The following is a 12,606-nucleotide window of genomic DNA, read 5'->3' as shown; positions in this document are numbered from 1 at the left end:
AGAGCTACTACAAAGATGAACAGATATTAAAAAACTGAATTTTACTGAATGGTTAAGGACATTACCCTTAAACTAAATATATATTTTTAACTTTATAAAAACTAAATGTGTAGGGACTTCCCTGGTGGTCCAGTGGTTAAGAATCCACCTTCCAACGTGGGGGACGTGCGTTCGATCCTTGGTCAGGGAACAAAGATCCCACATGTTAAGGGACAACTAAGCCTGTGCGCTCTAGAGCCTGTGCGCCACAACTAGAGAGCCTGCACACTGCAGCTACTGAGCCTGCATGCCACAACTAGAGAGAAGCCCGCATGCCACAATGAAGAGCCTACAGGCCGCAACTAAGATCCCATGGGTTGCAACTAAGACCCAACGCAGCCAAAACAAACAAACACTAAATGTGCAAACAAAATTTCTACATTAGAATATACAAAATAGTTAAAAGAAAGGAAAATTATAAGCACTATATTATAAGTTAAGGTGAAAGTAAGCTAGAAGACACAATGGAAAAGATATACTGTGATAAGTGCAGAAACGTACATATTACATAAACAAATACTGTACTCGGTAGATGAATCTCTGGTTTAAAATTCTCTTCATTGAGCACCCACCTACTAACAATGGTGCCAAAGCAAGAAGTTAGCTTGTAGATATGTTTAAAGGTTTAAATTGCTAGGACCATTCCAAAATTTAACAGAAATGGCCAGGGTAACAGCTTCAGGAAAAAATACCAAGAACACTTGCACTGTGAAGGTCTCTCTTAATTTCTATAGTTATATCAATTGGGGATATACATATTATTTTCCTATCCTGAGAGTCACAAGGCATTTTTTAACATGCTAGAAGATCTCAGAAGTCCCTCTGTAAAGAAACCTGCTTTAACTTTCTTTAACCCAACCTTTTCCAAATCTGCTATCATCTTGAGGAATCACTGTTCAGTGGAACATCACAGGAATCACCGATTCCTTATACTTCTGAATTATCCCTACAACTGCTCACATTTAGTTTTCATAATGGAGCATCAATTAACATGCCCTTTGGGAATATGTCATACTTGACACAGATAACGTAGAGAAATCATTTGATTTTGTTGCTGATAGTCTTTAGGTCTACTATTATAATTCCGAAGAATGAGAAAAAATAGAAAAGTCTATGAAGATAAACTAATGTAAAGTGAGAAATTATCAGGCCAAATAGTAAAATGTACAGCAGGGATCTGCAATGCTAACAGTCCTTGAGTGTTACCTGGGAGGTAAGCAATAGCTATAGGTACCCTGAGAAGGCTTCATGTACACCCTGGAGGATGGGGGTGATGCATGGGTGAGAGAGTTGATGTAAGAAACGGAAAAACAAAACAAACAGAAAGCAAAACAAAAATTTATCTGTTGGTGAGTCAGTGAAAACTAGAAAATTATTCAGAAGCTATCATATTCTAAGTTGCCAATTTCTTCTATACAAGCATGAAACTAGAATTTTAAATGTACATCAACTAGCAATATTAAAAAGCTTTTAAAAAACATAGATTCTCACATTTATCCGTTTGCTTTCAAACAACCAGATAAAAAAGGATATAAGAAGCAATTTCCTCACAGAGGGATACCTTTCAAAAGAAAGTAAAATCTTATCCATCCTTAATGTTCTGCTTGTTCAAGCACAATTTGAGGACCTATCACTTTGCTACTTTCCTTCAGGTGACTATACCATAAGGTGATAATTCATAATTTATACTTGTCACTGTGGCTTATTTAAACCGTATTAGAAAAGCACGCTAAAATCTACTTCTGAATATTAACTTATTCCCAATAAACATTTTAAAAAGTTCATTAAGCAAATCAAAGGTCTATTCATCATCAAAACATGAAACTAACATCCATCATTTCAGGAAATGACCAGGATCTTAAACTTGAGTGCTTAATGTTATTTTTCTTAATGCACTGCTGGGATGCACACTTCCACACGATAATAACAATCACCTGTGCTTACACCACAAATGTAATCAAAGAGTTGATGAACTGGCTTCTGAGTAAGTTCAACTAATTTTCGTAGGGTCTGAAGAGCAACCACACCCCTGTAGGAAAAATAAAAGGCAAAAATGAGAATTCTTGTTTTAAGCAAAGTTAAACTATTGAATAAAACAATCTTTGGTTTCCTAGCTTATATGCTAACATGAAAACTAACAATATAAATTATCATCAGTTAAAACTGACAAAGGTTTCTGGATCACTTCTGAAAATCTATATCTAAATAATGGTATTAAAACCTGTGTCATGGTACCACATTTTGAATTTACACTAGTATCTCTTTAAATAAGACAACAAAGATATGGCAACGTAAAATATTTCATCAAACACTCCAACTGTGGAAATTTCTTCAAACTTCCACTCGCCAGTTTTGGGGTGCCACGTACTGGGTTTCTCCACTTAGCAATGTGGTTGGTTACCTGTGCTTCTATACATTTCATGTATTTTACTAGTCATACTTTTAAGCTTTCTTTTATTTATTCATTTTTAAAAACTTTCAACTACCTCAAAACAAGGCTTTGCACTAAGAATGTATGCATTTATGTGCTGACTTTGTTCATTTCTGGACTCTTGCCAAAGGCAGCAAGTAGCTTCATGATGGAATGTGAAAGATGAAACCGCCTAGGAGGTGCAGGAGGTGCTGGAAAATCCTTAATACTGGGGGATATACAGACATAATGAAAAGTTCTAATCCCAATACAAGGTGTGGAGCAGAGAACACAGTATTAGGCACCACAAAATAAAATTTAGAGTCTCAAATTGTGCTTTGATACTACGAGCACAAAGTTACTAGAAAACATTGTCAAGACGTTTTCATAGAAGACGAAAGATACAGATTTTTTTTTTTAATTGCCAGAAGTAATGTGGATTTGAAGAGCGGTCAGAGAAGAAAAGATGGCTTATGAGGACAATACACTGTGAATTCAATGTATTTTTAATGTGAGACATGAAGAATTAAAGGTCATGCTAGATAAAACATATTTAACAGTGTGCCCTCCATTATCTTATGAAAAGGAAATAAAACATGCACATATATATATTCAAACAGAAAAAAATATTTGAAGAAATAAATCAAAATAGTAAAAATAACCTTGGAATTGTGAGCTATGATTGTTTCATTTGGTTTGTTTTTCTTTATATTTTTCTTTTTTTTTTTTCCTCCCAAGTTTCACTTGTATAAGCCAGAAGGGAACTATTTTAAAATGCAGTATTTATAAATTAATTCAGGACAAATTTAAAAATAAGTATTATTGCTAGGTTGACTCTACATGCTTAACTCTCTACCAGGCTCTCGTAGACAAAAGAAATGTTAAGATATGGGTTCTTTTCTCACGAGCCTTCTTACCTTACTCCTTTCAGTACCAATTTCCCATTCTGGCTGCTTTCTCACAGTCCCCTAAACTGAGGTTTCCCAACAGCAACGCCACTGGCATTTTGGGCCAGGCAATCTTTTGTTGTAGGGACTGTCCTAGGCATTGGAGGATATTTAGCACAACTGTACTCTCCTCACTAAATGTAAGTAGCAATCCCCCAACTGTCACAACTAAAAATGTCTCCAGACAGACAAATATTCTCTAGAGGGCAAAATCACCTCCAGTGGAGAATCACTGATCTAACCCCACCTTCATCCTAACCAGCCTCTAGATTTTCCCAAATATCTTCACTCTAATTTCCTCCCCATATGACTAATAAAACCCCTATTCTATGAAATCAAGTATTACTTATTGATCACAGATCCCTTTTCACTATATAGCTCCCTCACTCTAAACAGACATTTGAATGTTCTTCCATGTTCTTATTTCAGATCTCTTCTCAACTGTTATTTACTCAAAAACTCATAGCCATGATCACTCTTCAGAGAGTAACAGCACTGTTACTCTCTATCCCTTTACTTTGCTTTATACTTCTTCATAGCACCGATTACTACTCAATAATACATTTTTGTTTTTCTAGCTGTTGTCCTTAAGGGAAGAGCACAGATGGCAGGGAACTGGAACACAAGCTAGAAATTTTAGGGGGAAAGGTTCATGAAATGAAGCCAAAGCATCTGACCAACAAATAAGGAACTAGACAAACTAAGACCAAATAGGAAGCATGGATGCATTGCGATTAGTAAGAAGGGAGCCTAATGGTGAAATTATCTCCTTCTGAGCTTGGCATCTGTGAGAAGATGTAGGGAGTCAGGAAGCTACTCCCATAGGCTTCTTTTCTAACACTCACTTTATTACTAGTTGACTGATACATGTGGGTAAGATAAATACAATAAAAGAAAACGAATATTGCAGAACTCTGCCAAGATTTTAAGAGAATCACGGTTGATAAACTGTCCTAAACTACCAAAAATGTCTGAAAAGACCAAACTAAAATATAAATACTAGGTCACATTAAAATCAGAGGAAGGGGATTTGCTCATGGCTCCTCATGGTTACAGATCCAGAAATGTAATTCTCTTCTGATCCAGAAGAAACCTATCTCAGCTGGAGAAATAACTGAGAGTCTGCTCGTTTTAGGACAACAGTATCCGTGTGACTGACAGGGTCTTGGTGCTCTGGCCGGGTATCAGGTCTGTGCCTCTGAGGTGGGAGAGCCGAGTTCAGGACATTGGTCTGCCGGAGACCTCATAGCTCCATGTAATATCAAACGGCAAAAGCTCTCCCAGAGAGCTCCATCTCAATGCTAAGACCCACCTCCATGTAACAACCAGCAAGCTACAGTGCTGGACACCCTATGCCAAACAACTACAAGACAGGAACACAACACCACCCATTAGCAGAGAGGCTGCCTAAAATCATAAAAAGGTCACAGACACCCCAAAACACACCACTGGACGCAGTCCTGCCCAGGAGAAAGACAAGACCCAGACATATCCAGCAGAACACAGGCACCAGTCCCCTCCACCAGTAAGCCTACACAAGCCACTGAACCAACCTTAGCCACCTGGGTGGGGGAAGACACCAAAAACAACGGGAACTACGAACCTGCAGCCTGCGAAAAGGGGACCACAAACGCAGAGAGTTAAGCAAAATGAAAAGACACAGAAACACACAGCAGATGAAGGAGCAAGGTAAAAACCCACCAGACCTAGCAAATGAAGAGGAAATGAGCAGTCTACCTGAAAAAAAAATCAGAGTAATGATAGTAAAGATGATCCAAAATCTTGGAAATAGAATGGAGAAAATACAAGAAACGTTTAACAAGGACCTAGAAGAACTAAGGAGCAAACAAACAATGATGAACAACACAATAAATGAAACTAAAAATTCTCTAGAAGGGATCAATAGCAGAATAACTGAGGCAGAAGAACGGATAAGTGACTTGTGGAAATAACTACTACAGACCAGAATAAAGAAAAAAGAATGAAAAGAATAGAGGACAATCTCAGAGACCTCTGGGATAACATTAAATGCACCAACATTCAAATTACAAGGGTCCCAGAAGAAGAAGAGAAAAAGAAAGGGACTGAGAAAATATCTGAAGAGAGTTGAAAACTTCCCTAATATGGGAAAGGAAATAGTCAATCAAGTCCAGAAAGCACAGAGAGTCCCATACAGGATAAATCCAAGGAGAAACATGCCAAGACACATATTAATCAAACTAATAAAAATTAAATACAAAGAAAAAATATTAAAAGCAGCAAGCAAAAAACACCAAATAACATACAAAGGAATCCCGATAAGGTTAACAGCCGACTTTCAGCAGAAATTCTGCAAGCCAGAAGGGAGTGGCAGGACATATTTAAAGCGATTAAAGGGAAAAACCTACAACCAAGATTACTCTACCCAGCAAGGATCTCATTCAGATTTGATGGAGAAATTAAAACCTTTACAGACAAGCAAAAGCTAAGAGAATTCAGCACCACCAAACCAGCTTTACAACACACGCTAAAGAAACTTCTGTAGGCAGGAAACACAAGAGAAGGAAAAGACCTACAATAATAAACCCAAAACAATTAACAAAATGGTAACAGGAACATACATATCGATAATTACCTTAAATGTAAATGGATTAAATGCTCCAACCAAAAGACACAGGCTAGCTGAATGGATACAAAAACAAGACTCATATATATGCTGTCTACAAGAGACCCACTTCAGACCTAGGGACAGATACACACTGAGAGTGAGGGATGGAAAAATATATTCCATGCAAATAGAAATCAAAAGAAAGCTGGAGCAGGAACTCTCCTATCAGACAAAATAGACTTTAAAATAAAGACTATAACAAGAGACAAAGAACACTACATAATGATCAAGGGATCACACCAAGAAGAAGATATAACAATGGTAAGTATTTATGCACCAAACATAGGAGCACCTCAATACAGCCATAAAAGGGGAAATTGACAGTAACACAATCATGGTAGGGGACTTTAACAACCCACTTTCACCAATGGACAGATGGTCCAAAATGAAAATAAATAAGGAAACACAAGCTTTAAATGATACATTAAACAAGATGGACTTAATGGATACTTATAGGACATTCCATCCGAAACAACAGAATACACTTTCTTCTCAAGTGTTCACGGAACATTCTCCAGGAGAGATCATATCTTGGGTCACAAATCGAGCCATGGTAAATTTAGGAAAACTGAAATCATATCAAGTATCTTTTCCGACCACAACGCTATGAGACTAGATATCAACTACAGGAAAAAAATCGTAAAAAATACTAACACATGGAAGCTAAAAAATACACGAAAAAATGACGAAAAATCTGACAGAAATTAAGGAAACACTCCCATTTACCACTGCAACAAAAAGAATAAAATACCTAGGAATAAACCTACCTAAAGAGACAAAAGACCTGTACGCAGAAAACTATAAGACACTGATGAAAAAATTAAAGATAATACCAACAGATGGAGAGATATACCATGTCCTTGGATTGGAAGAATCAACATTGTGAAAATGACTCTACTACCCAAAGCAATGTACAGATTCAATGCAATCCCTATCAAACTACCACTGGCATTTTCCACAGAACTAGAACAAAAAATTTCACAGTTTGTATGGAAACAAAAACGACCCCAAAGAGCCAAAGCAATATTGAGAAAGAAAAACGGAGCTGGAGGAATCAGGCTCCTGGACTTCAGACTATACTACAAAGCTACAGTAATCATGACAGTATGGTACTCGCACAAAAACAGAAATATAGATCAATGGAACAGGATAGAAAGCCCAGAGATAAACCCACCATAAAAATATGGTCACTTTACTTTTGATAAAGGAGACAAGAATACATAATGGAGAAAAGACAGCCTCTTCAATAAGTGGTGCTGGGAAAACTGGACAGCTACACGTAAAAGAATGAAATTAGAACACTCCCTAATACCATACACAAAAATAAACTCAAAATGGATTAACGACCTAAATGTAAGGCCAGACACTATCAAACTCTTAGAGGAAAACATAGGCAGAACACTCTATGACATAAATCACAGCAAGATCCTTTTTGACCCACCTCCTAGAGAAATGGAAATAAAAACAAAAATAAACAAATGGGACCTAATGAAACTTAAAAGCTTTTGCACAGAAAAGGAAACCATAAACGAGGAAAAGACAACCCTCAGTATGGGAGAAAATATTTGCAAATGAAGCAACTGACAAAGGATTAAAATTTACAAGCAGCTCATGCAGCTCAATATCAAAATAACAAAAAACCCAATCCAAAGATGGGCAGAAGACCTAAATTGACATTTCTCCAAAGAAGATATACAGATTGCCAACAAACACATGAAAGGATGCTCAACATCACTAATCATTAGAGAACTGCAAATCCAACCTATAATGAGGTATCACCGCACACCAGTCAGAATGGCCATCATCAAAAACTCTACAAACAATAAATGCTGGAGAGGTTGTGGAGGAAAGGGAACCCTCTGGCACTGTTGGTGGGAATGTAAGTAGATACAGCCACTATGGAGAACAGTACTGAGGTTCCTTGACAAACTATAAATAGAACTACCATATGACCCAGCAATCCCACTACTGGGCATATACCCTGAGAAAACCATAATTCAAAGAGTCATATACCACAATGTTCATTACAGCACTACTTACAATAGCCAGGACATGGAAGCAACCTAAGGGCCCATCAACAGATGAATGGATAAAGAAGATGTGGCACATATGTATAATGGAATATTACTCAGCCATAAAAAGAAACGAAATTGAGTTATTTGTAGTGAGGTTGATGGACCTAGAGTCTGTCATACAGAATGAAATAAGTCAGAAAGAGAAAAACAAATACCATATACTAACACATATATATGGAATCTACAAAAAGAGAAAAAGGTTCTGAAGAACCTAGGGGCAGGACGGGAATAAAAACGCAGCCGTAAATAATGGACTTGAGGACACAGGGAGGGGGAAGTGTAAGCTGGGATGAAGTGAGAGAGTGGCATGGACATATATACACTACCACATGTAAAACAGACAGCTAGTGGGAAGCAGCCGCATAGCACAGGGAGATCAGCTTGGTGCTTTGTGACCACCTAGACGGGTGGGATAGGGAGGGTGGCCGGGAGACACAAGAGGGTGGAGATATGGGGATGTATGTATATTTTTAGCTGATTCACTGTTATACAGCAGAAGCTAACACACCATTGTAAAGCAATTATACTCCAATAAAGGTGTTAAGAAAAAAAAAAATCAAAGGAAATTCAGGTATATGTTCAAAATAAGTTCTTAGATTTATAAATTAGTAAATTAAGAAAAATGATTTCATGTTTTATTTCAAAAATTTGACTTTATAATGATATAAATACACTGAATCAGCTTAAAAAATTCCTACAACTGAACTAGATGTATATACTTTTTTGAAGTGTAATTGCCTATGACATTGTGTTAATTTCATGTGTACAACATACGGATTCAACATTTGTATGCATTGCAAAATGATCAGTCCAATAAGCCTATTAACCATCTATCACTATAAGTCATAAAATTTTTTTCCTGTCATGACAACATTCAAGATTTACTTTTTTAAGCAACTTTCAAATTTGCAATACAATATTACTGACTATAGTCCCTATGCTGTACATTACATCTGCATAACTTACTTATTTTATAACTGGAAACTTGTACCTTTTGACCCCCTTCCCCATTCTGCCCACCCTCCAATCCCCCTTCCAACTGAAAACCACCAATCTGCTCTCTGTATCTTTGAGTTTTGTCTTGTTTTGTTTGCTTTGTTTCTTAGATTCTACATATGAGTGAAATCATATGGTATTTGTCTTTCCCTGTCTGACTTACTTCACTTGGCACAGTAACCTCAAGTTCCACGCATGCTGTTGCAAATGGCAAGATTTCATTCTTTTTTATAGCTGAGTATTATTCCTGTGTGTGTAGTACCTATATGTGTGTGTGTATACTTAGCCCTCACATATTCTTTATCCATCACATATTTATCCATGCATCCATCAGTGGACACACATTGTTTCTATATCTCAGTTATTGTAAATAATGCTGCAATACACTAGAGGTACATATATCTTTTCAAATAGTGTTTTGTTTTCTCTGGATAAATACCCAGAAGTGAAATGGTTGGATAATATGGTAGTTCTATTTTTAATATTTAGAATCTATAGTTTTAAAAAATCATTTTTTCTAACAGACTCACAAACATACAGAACAGTCTTGCAGTTGCCAAGGGGGAGGGGGCTGGGGGAGGATGGAGTGGGAGGTTGGGGTTGGCAGATGTAAGCTATTATATATAAAATGGATAAACAACAAGGTCCTACTGTATAGCACAGAGAACTATATTCAATATCTTTGATAAACCATAATGGAAAAGAATATATAAAAAAAGAATATGTGTATAACTGAATCACTTTGCTCTTCAACAGAAATTAACGCAACATTGCAAATCAAGTATACTTCGATAAAAAAAAATTTTTTTAAATCATTTTTCTAGCCTTACCTTGTTCCTCCACCATCAATTGTGAGAATCCGGATTCCTCTTCCTTTCACTGGATCCACGTAGCCAATTAAGGCCAAAATTTCTCTAACTGCAGCCTGAAGAGTTTCATCCTTAACTTGTCTCAATCGTAGTAAATATGGAATAATTTTTTCCTATATTGAGAGAAAAAATATTTTGTTGCTTTTGTCAAATCAAGAGTGAAGATGTAAGATTATTTTTAAGCAACACATACAGATCATCACAGGATAATATCTTTATGATCTCAGAACAGGCAAAGATTTCTTAAATAGGACACGAAGTGCTAACCATAAAGGAAAATATTTATAAACTGGACTATATTAAAATTAAGAATATCTACTCATCGGGACTTCCCTGGCAATCCAGTGGTTAAGACTCCGTGCTTCCACTGCAGGGGGCATGGGTTCCATCACTAGTCAGGGAACCAAGATACCACATGCTGTGCAATGCGGCCAGGAAGAAAAAAAAAAGGATATCTACTTGTCAAAAATGATTAGAAAGAGTGAAAAGGTAACCTACAGCCTGGGAGAATATATTTATCAGACATGTATATGTATATATATATATATATATATATATATATATATGTGTGTGTAATATATACATGTTACAATACATATAAAAAGACTTACATCCATAATACATAAAGAAATTCAACAAATCAGTAAGAAAAAGCTGGTCAACCCAATAGAAAAATGAGCAAGACCTGGAATAGGCACTTCATGAGGGCAGTATACAAAAGGCCAGTAAACACTGGAAAGTTGCTGAACTGCATAGTTACCAGAGAAATACAAATGAAAGCCACAATTTAACATCACTAAACATCTAACAAAATGGCTAAAATAAAAAAATAATGATATAAAACATTGGAGAGGAAATAACACAACCAAGAGGCTCATACAGTTCTGGTGAAAGTATCAACTGGTATAAGCACTTTGTAAAAACATTTGGCAGTATGCACTAAAGGTGAGAATAGGCATACTCTATAACCAGGACTACTATTCCTTGGTATATATCCCAAAGAAATGAAGACTTAGGTTTTCCAAAAGATACATTTGAGAAGCACTATTCCTAAATATTCCCAAACTGGAAACTATCCAAATGCCCATCAGTAGTAAAATGGATAAATACATTGCACTATATTCATACAACAGAACACATAACAATGAGAATGAATGTTCCTTAACTACACCCATCAATATAGAAGGTTCTCACAAACATCATGTTGAGTGGGGGGAAAAAATAAAACATAAAAGAGCACATGTCGTATTGTTCCATTTATATAACACACAGGAAGAGGTACAACTAACGTACACTGCCAGAAAATTGGTCAATCTTTTTAAAGTTAATGACTGGAAGGGGGCATAAAGGGGTTTTTGGAGTGCTTTGGGTAACATTCTGTTTCCCAGTTGGGTGGTTGTTATACAGATGTGTTCAATTTTTGAAAATTCATGGAGCTGTATACTTATAGTATGTATATTTTCTTTTCTTTCAAATTTTTATTTATTTTATTTTGGCTGTGTTGGGTCTTCATTGCTGCACAAGGGTTTTTCTCTGGTTGCAGCGAGCAGGGGCTACTTTTCATTGCGGTGCGTGGGCTTCTCATTGCTATGGCTTCTCTTGTTGTGGAGTGCGGACTTTAGGCGTGCGGGCTTCAGTAGTTGTGGCACGTGGGGTCAGTAGTCGTGGCTCGCGGGCTCTAGAGCGCAGGCTCAGTAGTTGTGGCACACGGGCTTAGCTGCTCTGCAGCATGTGGGATCTACCTGGACCAGGGCTCGAAACCATGTCCCCTGCATTGGCAGGCGATTCTTAACCACTGCGCCACCAGGGAAGCCCTATATTTTCTACATATAATGTTTTTTAAAAAATTTTAAAAGAAACATGAATCAGCTTGAAGGGACTCCTACTAGTCAAAGTTAAGACAAATTCAGCATTTAGAAAAAAGGGAGGTGGGGAAAGATTACAGAAACACAATTTATGAAAAACTATGAGGGCATAATGATAATAAAAAGAAAAAAAGAAAAAAAAATGCCAAAAATTCATCTCACCGTTGAGGCGGGTTTTAAAGCAACTCTTGAAGTTGGAGGCGTGGGAAGATGCAGAGTTTGCATCTCCCCACAACTAGAGCACCTGCCGGACACTGGTGGGGGAATCCAACACCCAGGGAGATGGGAAGAACCCCCAAGCAAACAAGGAGGATGTGGAGGGACTGAGGCGGGAAGAGAAGTGGAGGCCAGGGCAGGCACCCTCAGGGGTGCCTGAGAGGGGGGAGGGGTTCCCACGCCTGGAGGGACCCTCGGGGCCTTGGATCAGGGTGGAGCAAGCCCAGCGTTTCTCCTGCCCAAATGGCTGGGGAAGTCTGCCCTCAGAGGTCCTACGCCCTCAGTGGTCCGCTCCGGGCCGGGTTGATCCTGGGGGCACAGGAGGGAGGCCGGGAAAGAACCGGAGAGGCAGGCAGGACGGGCCCTCCAGGACCAGAGGAGAGGGAAAGGAGCAGAGGGTGTTTGCCCCGTCCACTCAAGCTCAGGAAGCCTGCTGGGCTCCCAGGTGGGTCCTTCGCCCTCTGAGACCACAGGCGGGAGGCACACCTAAGCCCCTTCTGTTCTGTTGAGCTTAAGCTCCCCCTATGTCCCCCCACCCCGGG

At 38.1% G+C, this 12,606-nt stretch overlaps 1 protein-coding gene across 5 annotated transcripts in view; it reads right to left on the bottom strand.

Moving 5' to 3' along the window:
• PNPLA8 (patatin like domain 8, phospholipase A2) overlaps positions 1 to 12,606 on the bottom strand; it is a 134,657-nt gene that overhangs the window by 31,502 nt on the left and 90,549 nt on the right. For all 5 annotated transcript variants that reach the window (XM_079931837.1, XM_079931839.1, XM_079931840.1 and 2 more), the window contains 2 exons: positions 9,945 to 10,096; positions 1,974 to 2,068 (listed from right to left, as the gene is read on the bottom strand). In XM_079931837.1, the coding sequence (XP_079787963.1) occupies positions 1,974 to 2,068; positions 9,945 to 10,096 (247 nt within the window). The remainder of the gene's footprint in view (positions 1 to 1,973; positions 2,069 to 9,944; positions 10,097 to 12,606) is intronic.

This window comes from Stenella coeruleoalba (genome assembly GCF_951394435.1).
Source record: "Stenella coeruleoalba genome assembly, chromosome: 9".
In the NCBI taxonomy this organism is placed as follows: Eukaryota; Metazoa; Chordata; class Mammalia; order Artiodactyla; family Delphinidae; genus Stenella; species Stenella coeruleoalba.
Note: the sequence above shows the minus strand (reverse complement) of the source record. Positions and strands in the feature narration are given on the sequence as shown.